Source organism: Eumetopias jubatus, unplaced genomic scaffold, assembly GCF_037043125.1.
Source record: "Eumetopias jubatus isolate StellerSeaLion01/CBP00866 unplaced genomic scaffold, mEumJub1_p1.0 scaffold_5, whole genome shotgun sequence".
In the NCBI taxonomy this organism is placed as follows: domain Eukaryota; kingdom Metazoa; phylum Chordata; class Mammalia; order Carnivora; family Otariidae; genus Eumetopias; species Eumetopias jubatus.
In genome coordinates this window covers 103,868,496-103,887,827 of record NW_028274811.1, presented here as the reverse complement: position 1 = coordinate 103,887,827, position 19,332 = coordinate 103,868,496, and the positions used below count along the sequence as shown (strand labels likewise).

The window sequence follows — 19,332 nt, the reverse complement described above, 5'->3', positions numbered from 1 at the left end:
CCCTCCAAAAAAAACAAACAAACAAAAAAACCGTCCTGTTGGCATTTTAATGAGGTTGTCTCAAATTTCCTGGTTAACCTGGGGAGAACTGAAGTTCTCTTGAATAGAGACTTCCTGTACTAAAGCAAGCTATGCCTCTCCATTTATACATGTCTCCTTTTTATGCCCCTTTATAAAGTTTTATAGCTTCCTTCACATAGGTCCCACTAATACTCAGTTTCTGAAAGCGTTCTTCAGGGAAATTGCTATTTCCAGTGAGGTCAAAGCATGGAACACACTCAGTTCGGTATCAAAGATGGGCCCTTAAGTGCTGTGGAAACCACTCCATCCCATCTGCTCTTAACTCTGGGCCTACACCAGGAGGTAGCTTCCCTCCTGGAAGATGAAATGTGCCAATCAGTTAGTCAGTGGGTAATTGATGGCACTGATTGCATGCCCAGTATAGGGCACAGACCCCCCTCTTCAAGGAGGTTTGATGCTGCCTAAGGAGACAAGGGGCACATCCCTTAAGAATGGCTTCCCATATTAATAATCTATGTGCTGCAGACTCTGTTCTGATGAGAAATAAAGAAGAGGACTAGAGCAGTCGGGGAAGTTTCCAGGAAGGAGATGGGAACTAAACTGGGTGTTGGCATGTGGTTACCACTTAAAGAAAGAAAGAAAAGGAAGGAAGCAAGGTATAAGCAAGGGAATCACTCCACAACCATTTATTCAGCACCTCCTATGAATCTGAAACTGGCGTAGTCACGTGAAGAGGAGGTTATACGCTCAACAAATGTTTTTACACATTCACTATAAGGCAAACTCAGTGTTAGGTGCTAGAGAAACCAAGATGAGTAAGATAGACCCTGGCCTTCAGGATCTTGTAAATAAGTGAGATAGACTCTCAGCTAAGTCCAACAATTGTTATGATAGGAATCTGTGCAGCAAATAGCAAAGACTCTTAATCTGGTGATGGTGCACCTCCTGGGTACCCATGGATGGGATTCAGTGGGTCTGTGAGCCCCTCAAATTAGATGGTGCTAAGTTATCTGCATAACCAGCATTGGCAGGTTAAGAACCACTGGAGTAGAGTGACATAAAACTCTTGGTTTCTAGATCCTGGCATCTTAATGGCCAGATAAAATATATGTAAGACAATTCTAGATTTCCCCCACCGCAGAGGTGTTCTAAGAGTTTCAGAGGCAATGCCCAGACTTGGACCAGGTAGATTTGGGTCTGAATCCCAGCTCTGCCATTTATGGCTGTGTGACCTTGGGTGAATTCCATTCCCCTGGAGACTTGATTTCCACATCTGTCATTGAGAAATAAGAATTAGACAACCCGCCTCTCCTCCTGCCTGTGGGAAGGGTGAAATTAGGTAAGGTGTGCAGGTCACCTGGATCTTAGCAGGTCTTCATGGACTGTTCATTCCCTCCTCATGCTTTTACACTTCCGAGGAAGCCACGTAGGGTGGGCTGTGGTTGTGTGTAGGAGGAATCTGAGCCAGGCCTGGAAAGAATGGAGAGGAGGAAGGGAGAGCGAAAGGCATCTCGGACCAGTGGACAGTGTGAATAAAGGGAAAGGAGCCAGAAAAGTCAACTCATGTGTTGTGAAGATTCGGTCCATTGCAGCCAAGTTGAGAAGGTCTTAAATTCCAGGCTCAGCAGTTTGAACTTTATCCTATAAACTATAGGAGCCGCTGGAGGGTTTGGGGCAAGAGTGTCAACCTCACGGTGAGGTGGCTTTCAGCCCAGCCACTGCTCATCCGTGAATTCCAAGATACCCAGGAAAACAATTTTAAAAGTAAAATTGTAACATGAGCTAAAGCAATGCTTTTCACCTCAGGACCTGGTTAAAAAAGCAGATCCTGATTCAATGGATCACTGAGGTTCTGCATTTCTAACATGCACCCAGGTGATATGGAGGCTGTTTATCCATGAACCTCACTTTGAGTAGCCAGGGGCTAACATATTTCAGTTTTATTACTTGTATTACTATTATCATTCCTGTAACACATGTTGGCTGAGTGCCTGTCATGTGTCAGGCACTGTGCTAGGCCCTAGGGAAAGAGAAAAATCAGACATGAACTCTCTTTTCTAGAAGCTCACAGTCTAATCAGAAGTGATGAGGCATAGCCCTCAGCAACTGTAATTCAAGGTAGAAAGTGATAAATGCCGTATTTGTGGGTTCAGATAAAGTGCTTTGACAATTCAGCAAAGAGAGAGATTGTTCCCAGTTGAGGGAGAAATTGCCTGGTGCTTAAGGAAGTGAATAGAAGCTTCTTTTTCTTATTATTAAACAGTGAATAAGAACCCAGGCTTCACAGTTGGATTTTAATCCTTACTAGACACGTGACTTTGTTAATCTGTTAAACTTCAGTTGTTTCATCTGTAAAATGAGATACAGTAATAGCAAGGCTGCTAGAAGGATTGCATGAGCAAATGTGTGTAAAATATAGTACCTAATAACCGGTCCTAGGTCACTGTAAATGGTGGCTCTGGTGACTATTATTGTCTCGTTTGCTTTAAAACTTAGCATGGGTCTCTTGGCCCCAAAGATATTGTATTTGTTGGACAACTTTATGATCTCATTCCAGGGTTAAGTGGCAAATAAAAATGGAAAACCTCAAAGGGAATTTCCAAGTCCAAGGAAACCTCCTTTATAAAACTGGTGCTGAAAGATTAGCAGCTATTTCAAATTTTTTGAGTTTTTATTGTGCCAAACTGTTTCAGCTGGGGAGACTTGGCTTGGCTGTAGGTGTAGCTAAGTGCTCCTAATAAGAGCCGTGTTGAAAAGGAGTTCCACTCAATTTACAAGTTGATCAAAATGGGTTTACCACCCACTGGCTCCCCTGAGGTCATCAGCTTGTCTGATTCTGTGAAATAGGTCAAATCAAATCTATAATCCTAGAGTCTCAGAAAGTCAATGCCTGGGGGCATGTTACAAACCACCCAGCCCCTGGTGGGTGCTTTAGGTCCCCATGCCCTGGGGTATCTCCAAGGCCACCTGTTGGTCATTCCTCCAATCAATGTTTAATGAAGGCCTTGGACAAGTGCCACTTCCACCTGTATCTCCAGTTCTTCATCTGGAAAGTAGGGATAATCCCACTTTACTCACAGGCTACTGTAGGAATTAAATGAAATAGAGTCTAGGGAAGTTGGCTGACACATCACAGGGACCCAATAAGCACCATATCTTTTGGTTTACTTCTTATTTTTTAAATAATATTCATTGGATTTTTCCCAATTACAAAAGTAATTCAAGTTTATGGAGAAAATTTTGGAAAACACCGAAAAGCACACAGAGGGGAAATTCACCCATGATTCTACCACCCAAGGATAAACACTGTAGACGTCTCCTTCTATGTGTATCCTTCAGTCCTTTATCCATATCCACATGCTTATTTTGTCTCCCCATGTACTATCTTGGTGGTGATTGACAGCTTCTGTCAAAGGCGGCTTGCATTCAAATTCTAACTCTATCACCCACTGGCTCTGTGACATCCAGCGACTTACCTTCCATTCCCCAGAATGTAATGGTCATGGCCTCCAGGAGGCGCATGCAGGTTGGCCACAGTCACCTAGAAGTGCTGTAGACGACCGTGTGGAATGGCGCCCCCTAGCGCTGCGCCGGGCACAGCCATGCTGGGCTGCTTGGGAATACAGGCGGTTGAAAGCAAAGGAAGATTAAGCATTTCCTCAGTGACTGGCACAGAGTAAAAGCTTGTCAAATGGTAGCCACTACTCCACAAACGCACCCTGTGGTTTTGAAGACTGGAGGCTCACAGAGGGTTGAGACCTTGTGTTCCCTGCTCTGATTTGTTGAATGACATTTTAAGGGTGACCCACTGGGACCACATCCAGCCAAGAAATACTTCTCCCTGAGTAGATCCCGCTCAGCCTTGGCGTTTGAGCCTTACACTTCCCAACCCCTCTTAATCGCCCTTGCCCTCAGGCAGGCAAAACCCAGTGGCATGGGTGGGCTCACTGCACCATCTGCTAGCCTCTGGGAGGTACCCCCCCCCAGCTCCCCCTCCTACACTCCCCACCCAGGTAGAAGTGTTCCAATGATGTGTTGTCCCATTGGATCTGCTTAAAAGGCCTCAGTAGGAGCCACAGCGTTTCCTGGGCTGCTCCTAGGCCTCTGCTCAAATTCACTAGGGATTTGAGCTATTGTGCAGGATAGCTTGAAATGACAGCTAGAGGGGCGCCTGGGTGGCTCAGTCGTTAAGCGCCTGCCTTCGGCTCGGGTCATGATCCTGGGGTCCTGGGATCAAGCCCCGCATCGGGCTCCCTGCTCCGCGGGAAGCCTGCTTCTCCCTCTCCCACTCCCCTCTGCTTGTGTTCCCTCTCTCACTGTGTCTCTCTCTGTCAAATAAATAAATAAAATCTTTAAAAAAAAAAAAAAGAAAGAAATCACAGCTAGAGATGGCACAAGAAACTGAATCACATACTCAGTAGATCAGTCGGTCATTGAGCAAATATTTATTCAGCAGCTACCACGTGCCCCAGGCTGGGTTCTCCCGTGAGAAAATTTTTCCCTGTTCACTTTTCCCTCAATCCCTTGAGTTCCTCAAAGTGGAATTCCTCTTAGTTTAGCAAGTAGTTAATACCCCGCAATCCCAGCTAATCTCCCTTTTTGAAAAAGAGAGCAGGCCTCAGGCCCACCACTGTCTGGAGCAATCCAGAGATACTAATATCATTTTTTTCATCTTATTTTTCTCTACTATGACATTCTATTTATAACAAGTGGTGTCAATTTAAAAATAGTGACAGAAAGCTTCCTAAAAAATGTTTAGTTTAGACACCAAAGGTTAGTTGATCTAAAGAAATGCATTGAGTAACTAGTGCTGAGGGAGCTCCAGACTTGAGACAGAGTCTTTCCCAGAAAAATGAGTGAATATTGCATACAATTTCAGCATGTTTGAGAACCATAGGGTGCCCATCCTCGGGTCTGTGTTGGACAGAGCATAGGGTGGGAGTTCCCACACCCGGTCAGCACAGGACATCCTGTGCTCTTTGCCACATTCCTCATCTTTGCAGCAGTAATACTGCGTTAACAACAGTGTTGGTAGTAATAGTAGTGGCTGTGTTTGAAGCCGTCAGAATAGTTGTGCTTATTGGGTGCTTTTGACATGCCCGGCACTTACCGAGCCCAAGTTTGTCTCCTCCACACAGAAAAGAACTATCACTGTCCCCATTTTCCAGGAATCTGAGCCTCACTGAGCTCAAGTAACTTCTCCAGAGTCAGCACTTGAACCCAGATCTACCTACGTAAGACGTCTGAACAGGTCCCTAACCACTGACCTGCACTGCCTCAATCAATGTTTGTTGAATCACATGAATGATGCTTGAACATATTCTGGCAGTCTCTCTGCTAGTCACCAGCCGAGTGACCTTGAGCAAGACCCTCACCCTCACTGAGCTTCTGTTAAAGAAGGTTTCCTGGCCCTGTCAAGCCAGGATTCTAAGATGCAGGGCAAGGAACATCACAGCATTTCATGAGCAAGAGAAGTGGCGCTAGGCTCAAGGACATGCACTACGAGCTGGTGGCCTTGTCAGAAAGGCTGACACAGCCCTGACCTAAAGCAGAGAGAGCAGGCTTCCTGGAACCACATTTCCTTGCTTCCCTCTCTTCACAGCTTTTTGGGTCCCCAAAGGTCTGTTTGGGTGCCCAGGAGATAAGATCCCTATCACTGATCCTCTTTCACGCCAAAGAGGCTCAGCACCTCCCCTAATTAGCTACGGCTTCTTGGCTGCATCGGGACCACCTGGTGTAGCAAACAAGACCCCTCAGCCCAGTAGCTTCTGTGCGGCTGGGGGGAGGGGCGGAGAGAAGGGGCAGAAATATGCTTGGAATCCGAGAGGCCGCCGGTCCAGCCTTTGACACACACTGCCCCCCTGTGGTAGGTCTAGAGAAGAGGGCACGTCCCAGCAAGGACGGGCAGGGCTTCCATCTCTGGCTTCATGGAGAGAACCCCGATCAAACCAGTCAACTAAAGGAGGGAAAGTGAGGCCCAGGAAGGGAAAGCAACTCACTCAGAATGATACATCAAGTTACCAAACATAGGTCCCACATATAGATTTCCTGTAATTAGATTTCCAGCCCAATCGGTGATTGACAAGAATAAGAATTATTTGGTTGGGGTGCTTGGGTGGAGCAGTCAGTTAAGCATTTGACTCTTGGTTTTGGCTCAGGTCGTGATCTCAGGCTCATGAGATGGAGCCCCAAGTCCAGTTCCGCTCTAAGTGCAGAGACTCCGTCAGATTCTCTCTCCTCTCCCTCTGCCCCTTCCCACTAGTGCTCTCTCTCTCTCCCTCACAAAAATAAATAAATAATCTTAAAAAAAAAGAATTATTTGGTTAATTAGCATTCATGCAAAGTTGACTGGGTGGCAGGCTCCTGGTACCCTGAGTGCTAATAAGGATTTTACATGATTTATCTTCTTAATTCTCAAAATAACCCAGAGGCATTGTACCATTATTAGCCCCATTTTACTGATGAGAAAACTGAGGCTTAAGGACACTGTAAAAACCTGCCCAAGGTCACTTGGCTGCTGGTGAGACAGCCTGGATTCTATCCTAAGGAGTTCAATTCTAATAAGGAAAGAGACTCCCTATCAGAGGTCACTGAGGGTTTGCTCAGGGTGGGCATGTAATACTGGGGTCTGCAGGAGGACAAAATAAAACAGAATGCAAAGGGAACAAGAGGGCAAAGCCATTATTCAGCTTTCAGACAAGTGAGGATTAAAGACTGACCAAAGCCAGAGTTGTAGAGAAAATATCACAATCATACACAGCCAATGGGAAGGTAAATTGGTTACAACTAGCTCAGAAGGCAATTTGGCTAGCTGTCAGCACTTAAATGTGCCACTGACTCAGTGATTCCTCATGTAGGAGTAGATCCTACAGAAACACTCAAACATGCAAAAAGCAAAACGCATAAGGCTTTTCATTACTATAGTTTGTAACAGCCAAAATTGGAAATCACTACTTAACTATCATTAGAAAAGAATTAAGTTTGGAGAAAGTTAAACTAGTATATGTCCAGACCGTAGGATGTAATGTTCTGATGTGGGGAAATGTTTTATATACATATACATGTGCATAAATTAAATATAAATAATATATATTTAAATTAAATATAAATATATTTTTTCAGATTTATTTATTCACTTTAGAGAGAGAGAGAGTATGTGAGCGCACGGGAGGGAGGGGCAGAGGGAGAGGGAGAGAAAATCCCAAGCCGACTCTGCGCTGAACTCAGAGCCTGACGTGGGTCTGGATCTCACAACCCTGAGATTACCACCTGAGCTGAAACCAAGAGTCAGACACTTAACCGACTATGCCACCCAGACACCCCTGTCTTATACATATTCTAAGTGAAGAAAGAAATTTGGGGAAAGGTATGTGTATGACCCCATTAAAAAAAATCTAAAAGGATGAAAATAAAACTGTGAATTCTGGGTCCTCTATCTGAATGGAGAAGAATTTTTAATTTATATTATGTAGAATTTTTTGTAATGTAATTTTTTTAAATCAGTATCTATCACTCTTTATTTTAGGTAAATGAGGTGGTTGCTATATATATATTTTTTTTTTAAGATTTCATTTTTAAGTAGTCTCTACACCCAATGTGGGGCTCAAACTTACAACTCTTAAGATCAAGAATCGTATGCTCTACCAACTGAGCTAGCAAGGGGCCCCAAGTGAGGTTTTTTAATAGACTATTTTTTAGAGCAGTTTTATATTCACACCCAAATTGACAGAAAGGTACTGAGATTTCCCTCACACCCACTGCCCCCACACAAGCACAGCCTCTGCCATTATCACCAGCCCCTACCAGAGTAGTTCGTTTGTTACAATGGATGAACCTCACGACACATCATTGTCACCCAAAGTCCATAGTTTACATTAGGGTTCACTCTTGGTGTTACACATGCATGCTATGGGTTTGGACAAATGTATAATGACATGTATCCGCCATTATAACATCATATAGAGTAGTTTCACTGCTCTAAAAATCCTCTGTGTTCCCTCTATTCATCCCTCCATCTGTTATTTTTGTAATAAAAATATACAAATCTGGAGAGGGAAAGAAAAGAAATTAAGAGGTAGTCCTTGCCCAGAAGGAATTTAAAGTCTGAGTGGTGAACGAGGACTCAGCCAGCCCTGGGATGGCTTTACAACTTTAACAGGCAAACAGTAAAAAAACAGAATAAGATGTGATTGTATACCTTCTGTGGAATAAAAAATAAAGAAGTCAATGTGAGTTGGGAGGAGTTCATCAGAGCAGAGTTCCTGGAGAAGGCTCCTGACTGGGCCAGGATATAAAGTATTTTTAGAAAATGGCCACTATTTATTATTTATTATCCCCGTGTCAATTATTATCCATTTTACATGGATATTTTCTTGTGTCCAAAATAACCCTGTGGGACAGATACTATCTCCAATTTATGGATGAGAAAATGGAGGCCAATTAACTTTTCTAAAGTCAACAGCCAGTACACCAAAAAAGGGGACTCAAAACTAGGTCTGAGTGATCCCACACCCTGTATTCAAGCCACGGGATCACATTGCATAAATCGGCAGAAGGATGATGACACAGGCAGGCAAAGAATGGAATGCAGAGAATGACCTTCTCAGAAGAACTAGTAGCTCAGGGAGCCCAAACTCACAATGTGGCTGTAAATAAATGCTATGAAAAAAGTCAGCATCATCCCCTTACTTTTGGCTGAATACTTCTCAGAGCCATAGTCCTTGAAGAATACTTTGTAAGAAAATAAAGGCAAAGATCCAGCCCATCTTTATCCTTGATAAGGGGTTTCCAGTATGACGGAGGTGAAGAAGAACCAGAAAGAAATGCCACGTGGGCGTAGGAGGACAGAGTAACATTTATGCCGCTTTCGTGGTACCACAGGTATTCTGTTGCAATGACCTGTTAACACGTCTGCCTCCCCACTGGTCTGTGGGCTGCCTGAGGGCGGAGGCCACACCCCAAGTCATCTCTGTATCCCCGCAGCTTGGCCTCCTGCCTGGCACTTAGCAGAAACTCAGTATTTGTGGAATGAATGAATGAGCAAACGGATAGATGTATAAATATGGAAATAGCTACTACTCTCATATGTTGGTGTCCCGATCCATAAAGTGGGACCGACAATAGTACATGCATCAAAGGATTATGGTGATAATTAAATGGGCTGATGGTATGAAGGTTGAGCACAAGACCTGTACAGAGCACACACACAGTATAAACAGTGGTTCTGAAGAATATCAGCCATTGGCATTATGGCTGTTAGTGTATCCTTTAAAAGAGCCAGTCTCTAAGGATGTATCCCCATGAAGCCATTTATATTTTACTGTCAAATTCAATGAGGTTAGCAAGCAATGCTACGAGTCTGTTTTCAGGAAGCTGCCCTACTCTTGATCTCCTCACTTTTGCATGACTGTCTATGCATCCCCAGCCCTGGACCCTAAGTGTCCTTGTTAGGGCAGTGTGCCTGCCTGTATACACGCTCCATCAGCATTTACCCTCCAGGGTAATGCACAAGGTTTCCTCTCTTTTCCACCTTCTCTCCACTTCTCCCAAAATTTATTCTCCAGTTTTGAATCTGTCGAGACCAGTGTCTATGCCCTTCAGACTCAGTGACAGAAACAAGAACATCCCCATGGACAGAGACAACTCATCTGGTCATGGGTCCTAAGTGTTCACATGCCAAATGTCCACTTCAGCCGGAGCTTTCCATACAGCGTCTTAATCCAAAGGAGTATCTGGGAGGGTGGGATGAAAACCTAATGGTGCCGGCCTTGTAGCAGATAAGACCACGAAGTGGCACCCTCATCTGCCTCCCCAAAGCCAACCAAGAATCTAGCCCACTCCCACGTTTCCCCCTGAGTTGGAAAAAGAATTAGTGTAGCAGGTTGCTTGGCTGGCTCAGTCGGTACAGCATGCACTTCTTGATGTCAGGGTTGTGAGTTTGAGCCCCACGTTGGGTAGAGAGATTACTTAAAGAAACTTAGAAAAGAAAAGAATCAGTACCTGTATAATTAGCACTTACATTCATGCATGGGTAGCCCTCTTTCCTTTTTTTTTTTTTAAGAGTTTATTTAGAGGAGGCAGGGGTAGAGGGAGAAGGAGAGAGAGAGAGAGAGACTCTCAAGCAGACTCCACACTGAGCATGGAGCCCAACGTGGGGCTTGATCTCAAGATCCTGAGATCACGACCTGAGCCGAAATCAAGAGTCGGACACTTAATCCACTGAGTCACCCAGGCGTCCCTGGATAACCCTCTTTCTAAGTTTAAACCCTTGCCTGGCTTAACCCTGCACCAGGAGCCCAGGGACATGGTTTGAAGTAACAAAAAAAGGAAGGAAGGAAGGAAAGGAGGGAGGAAGAGAGGAAGAGAGGAAGGAAGGAAGGTCCTATAAAGTATAATTGCATTTATCAAAACATTTAAAGGTATATATACAACAGGAAAAAAAATCTGAAGGTGTACGCACCAAATGTGATCTCTCTGTGTTGCGGGGTTATGTGTGCTTTCAAAATATTTTTTTTTCTTTTTGCTTTTTTGTATTTTCTCATTTTTCCACAAAGAGTATTATAAATAGCATTTTAAAAACATATTTTGTGGGCGCCTGGGTGGCTCAGTCGTTAAGCATCTGCCTTCGGTTCAGGTCATGATCCTGGGGTCCTGGTATCGAGCCCCGTGGCGGGCTCCCTGCTCCGCGGGAAGCCTGCTTCTCCCTCTCCCTCTCCCCCTGCTTGTGCTCTCTCTCTCTCTCTCTCTCACTGTGTCTCTCTCTGTCAAATAAATAAATAAAATCTTTTAAAAGAAAAATAAATAAATAAATAAATAAAAACATATTTTGTATTCAAACAGAATTTAGTTTAAATCCCAGCTATACTACCAACATGCTGTGTAACCTGGGGCAAGTCATTTACCCTCTCCAAGTCTTAGTTGCCTTACATTTAAAATGGAAATTGTTTTTAATTTAATATTGCCATAAAATATTTTTAGCTCTGAAATTAGAGGGGTGAGTTAATCATGTTTCTCCATCATAGCACCTCATTGTATTTTATTGATTGATTTCCTTTTATTTCCATTTCCCTCTGCCTACACCCTTAGGCAACTATTTTGTGTTTGACATTATTTGAAGTTTTTTTGCAAAATGTGTGTGGTTGTTTGGTGTGTTACTTAAATAGTATTATGTTGTAAATCTCCATTCTGTTTCCTATTCGTTCATAAAGAATGATGTTTTTAAGATCTTTCCATAGTGCCATATGGACATGCCATCCAGGGCTCTAAGTGCAACATAATCGCTGTGCTAGGCATCTACCCCAGTCTACTTTTCCATAATTCCCAGTGAGGGACACCTAGGTTCTCTCCAACTCTCTGTCACCATAAGCAGCACTGCTCTGAATATACTCATGCATGTCCCCTTATGGACCTGTGTGAAAGTTCTTTGAGATCTATGCCCTGGAGCAGAACTGCTAGGTCAAGAAGTCTGTATATATAATTAATGAGACCAAGTGGGGCCAGAGTCTCCAGAACTGCTTCACAGCCTGTGCCCCCACCAGCCATGCAGAAGGCTCCCCCCTGTCCCCACAACCCTACCTACATCTAGCACTCTCCAGCTTTCTGATTTTTGCCAGCCTAACAGACACGTTGTATCTTGTTGTGGTTTTCATTGTAATTTATTTGACTCCCTAATATTTTGAGCATCTTGGTCTATGTTCGTTAGCCCTGAGGTTTCCTGTTTTGTAAATTGCCCGTTCATTTTCTTTGCCCACATTTCTACTGGGAATGCTCTTTTTCTTGTTGATTTACAGGAGTTCCTTATATATTCTAAACATCGATGCCCTGGCAGTCTTAAACATTGGAAATATCTTCTCGCATCTTTGCCTCATAGTTTATCTTTTTGAAGTGTTAAGTCGTGTTTCTTTCACCCCCTAGATCAAAAAGATCGTCCTTTACGTTGTCTTCTTTTACCTTTAAAGTTTTACCTTTCACATTTAGGTCTTTAATACCTCTCATATTTACTATGGAAATAAATCGGCGTCTGCTTCAAGGCCTTTCTGTAGGACAAAATAATATAGCTAAGCGCCTAGCACAATGCTTCCGACCTAAGAGCTGTGCGAATGCAGGTGATGATGATTATCGCTGGGGTAGAAAGTGGTAAGCGTTGTCCCGGGAAATCGAGAGAAATGGGAGCTTAGGTGCTGGTTAGCTAGACCAGAAAAGGTTTTAGGGGTGAAGCGGAAGTCATCGAGGTTGGCCCTAAAAAGGAATGTCGGATTCGCTCCCTGTGAGATGGAAAGGAGAGCACTCCGGGCAGAGAAGGTGGCCTGGGCAGAGCCGTGGCGGCGGGGGTGCAGCACGTTCCCGGCGTTTAGGCGGAGCGCGCGGAGAGGGCCCGACTACTCACGAACTGACGTCTGTCTTTCTGCCCCTGTGCCCACCCACCCCCCTCCCCGCTGCAGGCTCCCTGTTCTCCACCCTGAAGCCCCCCGACGCCGTGTTCAAGGTGGTGTTCTGGCTGGGCTACTTCAACAGCTGCCTCAACCCCATCATCTACCCGTGCTCCAGCAAGGAGTTCAAGCGCGCCTTCGTGCGCATCCTCGGGTGCCAGTGCCGCGGCCGCCGCCGCCGCCGCCGTCGCCGTCGCCTGGGCGGCTGCGCCTACACCTACCGGCCGTGGACGCGCGGCGGCTCGCTGGAGCGCTCGCAGTCGCGCAAGGACTCGCTGGACGACAGCGGCAGCTGCCTGAGCGGCAGCCAGCGGACCCTACCCTCGGCCTCGCCGAGCCCGGGCTACCTGGGCCGCGGCGCGCCGCCGTCCGTCGAGCTGTGCGCCTTCCCCGAGTGGAAGGCGCCCGGCGCGCTCCTGAGTCTGCCCGCGCCCGAGCCCCCCGGCCGCCGCGGCCGCCACGACTCGGGCCCGCTCTTCACCTTCAAGCTCCTGGCCGAGTCCGAGAGCCCCGGGGACGACGGCGGCGCCAGCAACGGCGGCTGCGAGGCCGCGACCGACGTGGCCAACGGGCAGCCGGGCTTCAAAACCAACATGCCCCTGGCGCCCGTGCAGTTTTAAGGTCCCCCCCGAGGGGGGGGAGGAAACCATCGTGGGGGGGAGGGCGGGAGGGGACGTCGGCTCCTGGAGACGCGGGCCCGGGGTGGGGGAGGGTCCGGGGGGGAGGGGGGCGGGGAGAGGGGCAGCTGCTTTTCTGGCAGGGGCATGGGTGCCAGGTACAGCGCGGAGAGCTGGGCCGAGCATGCTGAGAGCCTGGGGGACCCGACGCCGGCCGGGATTTCCGTCTCTCTCTCTCTCTCTGTACATATCCAAACGAGTCCCTTGTACATGTATTTAACCGTGGGTACACGTGCGTGTGTCTGTGCGGTGTCCGTGTGGTCTGCATGTGTGTGGGGGGGGGGGCCGCCCGCGCGGGGCCAGAGCGAGTGTGCGCCCGGAAGGCAGCGGGGGCGTTGTTTGTCTCGTGACTTCATACCTCTCAAGCCCTTCCTTGTACTTCACTTAATGATGGCACTTGGGCGGGGTTGGAAACAAATTGGACATTAAAGGTCATTTCTCCTGTGCGCCTTTGAGCAGTTTGTGAACGGGGAGGTGGGCAGGATCTGGAGTTTCCTTTTCCCATTCAGGTTTGCCCCCGTCCGTCCCCCCGGTCCTGTGGCCAATAGTTGTGCTGGGGCCCCTTGGCCCCCCTTCTACCCTTGCCGTTATTGCCCTCCAGGGCTAAACAGATCTGACCCTGTGGCTGAAAGTGAGCCGGTGGATTGGTCCCATAAATCCTGCTTGCCTGCTTTGGACCGTTAGTAGTATCTAATCCTTCTGCTGTGGACAACACGGGGCAATGTCTGGTTTGGTCCTAGGGACCCCAATCCCAGCTGGGGCTCTGTGGCCAGGAGAGTAGGCAGGCCTGTCACTTGAAAGGGATGGGACTCAGACAGAGAGATGGATTGGTTCCTTTCACCTCCTCCCTGCACCCCAAGGCCAAACACTCCATTATTTACCTGTGTCCAGGGAACCTGATAAAGAAGTCCAGACTGAAGGATTTTCTGGATAGGATATGGAGCCGGGTGACCAAGCAACATACATGAGCACAAAAAGCCTCATAAGCTCTGCTCACTGAGGAGCCTGCCTGGGAAAGAAGCACTGAGGAAAGTCACACAGAGAGGAGGAGCATGCCTGGGAGAAGGTAACCCCCACTGACTTACTGCATGACCTCAAGAGAGTCACATTCCCTTTCTGGATTTGGTTTTCTATCTGTGTAATGATGGTATTGATTCTAAGTTATTTTCTGTCTCTAAAAGCCTCCAATTTGCTAAAATAATAATTATTATTATAAATATAATATAGGATGGGGAACAAAACGGAGCATTTTTCTTCCCTGAAATTCAAAAAAAGCGTAACAGGAACACATCCACCTCAATCCCTTTTCTTCCCACTTTGCTTTCCCTTTGCTGAGCTTCATACTTTTTCAAATGGCAGGAGACTTTTCTAATAATGTTAGTGCATCAATCATTTCTTCTATAGGTGATCGAATAGAAAATGCTTAGTGAAAAGGAGCAATAGTTCATGTAACTGAAAAGTGTAGGGGTATCAGGCATGGCTGCATCCAGGAGCTTAAACAAGATTGTCAGCTTGCTCAGAAGGCTCTAACTCTTTCATTTAGCTTTCATCTTTTAGCTCTGCTTATCTTTCCTCATTTCTTTTCTGCAAATAGCTTTTTCACACCATTCTTACAACTTGAACCCCCCCAAAAGGAGAAATATCTCCCACCAGTTCTGTCTAAAAAAAAAAAATAGAAAAAGTCCTGAGAAGCTAGATGTTCTGTGTCAGAGACCCCTTTGAGACTCTGATGAAAGCTGTACATTCTCCTTCCAGAAAAAAAATGCACTATATATATATATAATATTTTTATACAATTTCGAATGACTCATCCCTGTTTAAGATCCCATGAACTAAGCGTGATGATATCCCAGATCCACAGGTTATTTGAGCTAAACTGAATTTTCAGAATTATCTAGGCCAATCCCCTCATCTTTACAGATAGGGAGACTGAGATAAATAACTTGACTAAGTGACACTGAACTAGGACTAGGACCCTAGAACTAGGCCTCCCTGTCCAGTACCTTTTATACTCCCTTGTGCTGCCATGTTGGGGTTGAGTACATCCTCCAGTAGAGAGCAGATGTCTTCTTGCCTCAATACAGATAAGAGTCCTAGGAAAAGAAGAGCCTGAACCCAATTTCCAGGGAAGAAGGAGCAGTTTGGAGCAGTCCTCTGAAAACATTTTGTTAGCAACACAGATCTTTCAAACAGGCCTTACACAGATTCCTGACATAATTGTGGACCAGAGTAAAGAAAGAAAGGGACAACAGAGCCTCAACCCCTTGATTGCCCTCCTCCTCAGCCCCTCCCTCTGGCCTGCCGCAAGCACCCGAGGGTTCCACAGAATGAGGTCTGAAAATCACTGGTTTAGTGCAAGCAAGTTGGAGTCAGTAGGACCTGGGTTCAACTCTTGGCTCTGTATCACCTTGAGCAGTTCACCCCCTGCCTCTTCTGGCCTGTTTTCCCATCTATCAAGTGGACATGATCATCACAGCCTATCAGGAATCCCAAAGGATTCAGTGAGATAATTGTGGTATAAACACCAAAGTGTGGCTCACTGGGCAGGCGCAAGTTGTAATTTGGACCACAGATACCTGAAGCCATAGGCACCAAAGGCATTTCCTGAGCTGCTTGGTTCTGATGACCTCACACATCACTGGTGTTTGGAGGCCACTCAGGAGACACAGGAAGGCAACAGCAACCTACTGCCCTTTTCCAAAAGGAAAGGTGGCCAAGCAGTGGTACACATCCTCACAGGGTGCTGGGTTCCAGATCGGACTCCAGTCAGAGTCTGTATTATGCTACCTCTTCAGGTTACCTCACTGTGGTCAGACTGAAAGAGGGCCTGGAATTCAAGAGCCCTTGGGGAAAACAAGTCTTCTCTACTCTGACCTCCCCACTGGCAGCAAAGCAGTCCTACTGAATCCAGCCACCCAAACACTCCTGGGTCATTGTCACCACTGAGACATGCACAGGAATACACCTGCCAACCAAAGTGAAGAGGGAAGTGGCTTGGCAAAATGGGGTAATAGTTCTCCAGATCTGGGTCCAAAGCCCACCTCTGCCATTTAGTAGCTCTGTGACCTTGAGCAGCTCATGTTACCGGTCTAAACCTCAGTTTTCTTAACTATAAAATAATAATAGTACCTACCTCAGAGGTAGATCAAATGAGTTCCTGAGTATAAATCAACCCCATGTCAGTCACTTGGAAACATCTGATGAGCGATAGCTATTAGCAGAGGTATTACCTATTCAAGCTTTACTTTGACATATGAAGTTTAGGAAATCTGAATAAATGGACAAAGAAAACAAATTCTGTGTCATTCACTAAAGTCCAGGGTTTTAGGACTCAGGGTCCACCTTGAAGAAGAAAGACAGATTTATAACAGAGTAAAAGAATTTTGTGTCCTACAGCATGAACAAACACTTTACTCAAAGAGGAGTTCAGCCCAAATTTGAAAGGAAAATGAAATTTAATAGAAGTTATAGAACATTCCAGGGTGACAAAGCCAGAATGGGTGCGTGAGGGACGTCTGGATGTCTTAGGGCTAGTGCATCCTATGATGGGGAGCAAAGGCAGGCGGCGGGGAGGGGCCTGCGGGGCACACAGAGCTGCTCTGAACACACACTTGGGTTCAAGGCTCAGCTCTACTACTTGATCCAGGTGCCTTGACCTCCCTTGCAGCCAATTGCCCTGCATGTAAATTGACAATATAGTTAGCACGTACCCCACAAGTTTGGGATGAAACAAAACATGAGTTTGGCCCAGAGTAGGCACTATTTTTAGTACTTGTGGGTGACATTATATATTCCCCATTCCAGCAATTCTGAACTTTTCCTGCGTCAGCAGCTCCTTTAAGAATCTGATGAAAACCAGAAAGAAGTGAGTGTAACAGCCCAACTTTCACCTACAATTCTTGCCCCCCAAATCTCCCAACGGACATATGAAACCCAGGTTATAAACTTCTCAACAGATTTGACTCCCTGAAAATATAGAAGAAGTCAAATCCAGAGAGAGGTACACACAGAAAGAAGAACGTCTTCAACCCAGCCCTCATGGAGCTCAGCCGGGATGAGAGGTGGGCAGGCAGCAGGCAATCCCATTGGAGTATATAACCAGAGTCGGGGATCTAGAACCTTCCTCACTTGGTGAGACCCTGAGTGTCAGGCTCCATCTTCCGTCTGGAGCTTGACGGTGACGGTTAAGTGCCCTGGGTTCTTGGAAAGGGGTTGGATGGCACTTGGGCAAAGCATTGAGCATCACTCCTCCAGATGAGGAGTGATGTTGTCCTGGTTGCCGTCAGCCTCTTGGTGACAAGGAGTAGAAGAGCAACCACTCCTCACCCCAGATTCGGGGTTAACTTCTACCTGGTCCTGGAAGCAGACCTGGTGGCCTCTGGCTGCCCCATCTCCTCTCAGAAGGTCCCTTCAGGACCATCTCCACCCTACCTGCCAGCCCATGGAATCTTTATGTAGCCTGGCTGAGAATCAGGGGAGGATACGGAGGGAGGCCTGGGTCAGTGTGGAGAACTTGCATCCTTCTATAGTTTCCCATCTTATACCTGGCCTTCTGAAACTTAAAAGCCAAGAACTTGACACTCTTTTCTTTGGCTTTCCCTAGAAAACCTTCCCCTAGGCAATGGGTGACTTAACTCCTGGGTGGTGTGGCTAGAGTCAGAGCCTTGGTTTGCATGTTAATTTGCTAAAGTATGGGTGTTGGGAGGTGGGACAGGGACAGAGGTATAATCTGTTCCCCTTCCCTCCCCCTCTCCCCTGCTCCTCTCCCCTACTCTCCCTTCCCTGCAGCCAGGCTGCCTCAGCTATTCCTCAGGTTGGGGGAGTCCAACTCCCCACTCAGGGCCTTTGCGCTTCTGGTCCCTTTGCCTAGAGCCCATTCCTCCCTCACCTCCTTCACACTTATGCTCCAGTGTCACTTCTCAGGGGTCACCTGATTCCTCTGACCTTCCCACCGCCATTGCCGCCTAGTCCGCGCTGGGGCATCCTCCACACTTTATTTTTCTCCATAGCACTTGTCACTACCTAGTGTGTTCTATATTCCACCTGTTGATATGTTTGTCTCCCCACACACACACTAGAAATGCACACTCCATGGGGGGTGGAGATTTTTGTCTGTTTTGTTCACTATTACAGTCTCAGCCTCTAAAGTGGTGCCTGACACATGGCAGTTGCTCAAATATTTGTTTTCAAATATTTTTGAATGAATGAGTAACTAATGTCCCTAGCATGAGTATGGACATGCTGTAAGAGCAGAACAGGGGGCTATGGGAGCTCATGGCAGGGGCTTCTGCCTCCAACCTGATGATGGAGGAAGGGAAAGTTCTGATCAGGGAAGGCCTCCTGTAGGAAGTGACATCTGGAGAATGTCAGCTGGGTCCCCACTGCCTGACACCCCCTGTGTTTCCGTTGTTAGTGCTCTCACACACCCCTCAGTGGCAATGGGAGTCTGAACGCCAGGTCCTAGGTCCCCATTCCTTTCTCGGCCTCTGTCTACTGACTGACAATCAGGAACACCGAACCAGAGACAACTACTAAGCCCTGCCAATCTGTGACTCCAGCTTTTCTTCTCCTCCCACAAGGCGCAATCCTCAGGGACAAGCTGTTTGGGGTGACAATTTTATCGGGATTAGTAAGACAAACAGCTTTGGTTCCTGCTAATGGCCTCATTCAGAGAAATGGCGTCCTCATAAAAGGCCTGCTCGGGAGAAGACAGCACTAAAATCTGGTGACTGTCCTCACGTGCAGTGCAGCCCCTGTGGGAAGCATATTCCCATCTCCATCAAATGCCGCCGGGGCCAGCAAGCACTTAACACCATATACTCCAGGGACTCCTGTACCCTACTTCACTCACCCGTGTGTTCTCTCGTTTATTCCCCAAATGATCGTGGAGCACCTACACAAGTTGGGAGCCAAGGATACAAAGAAGAAAACCCAGCTTTGCTCTCATGAAAATTTCAGTCTGGAAGAGGACATTGAACTCAAAAACCTTATATACGAGGTAGAAAGAGTTCCAGTAGCACAAGGGTTAAGCATGAGAACCACAGAGTCAGACAGAACCGGGTGAGAATTCTGATTCACCCATTGATTAGTTTTGCCTACTTGGGCAAATCACCTACTGTCTCGGCGGGGCAGTTTCCATGATCTGTGAAACAGGCATGACCATACCTGTCTTCAAGGTGTTACAGGATTTCTCCTCCTTTAGTGCC

The 19,332-nt window shown here is 46.6% G+C and overlaps 1 protein-coding gene across 1 annotated transcript in view; it reads left to right on the top strand.

The window, feature by feature from the left end:
- The window catches only part of ADRA1B (adrenoceptor alpha 1B), a 48,308-nt gene extending 35,239 nt beyond the window's left edge, over positions 1 to 13,069 (top strand). The window contains exon 2 of the mRNA XM_028106677.2: positions 12,462 to 13,069. Coding sequence (XP_027962478.1) covers positions 12,462 to 13,069 — 608 coding nt within the window. The remainder of the gene's footprint in view (positions 1 to 12,461) is intronic.
- Positions 13,070 to 19,332: the final 6,263 nt, after the last annotated feature.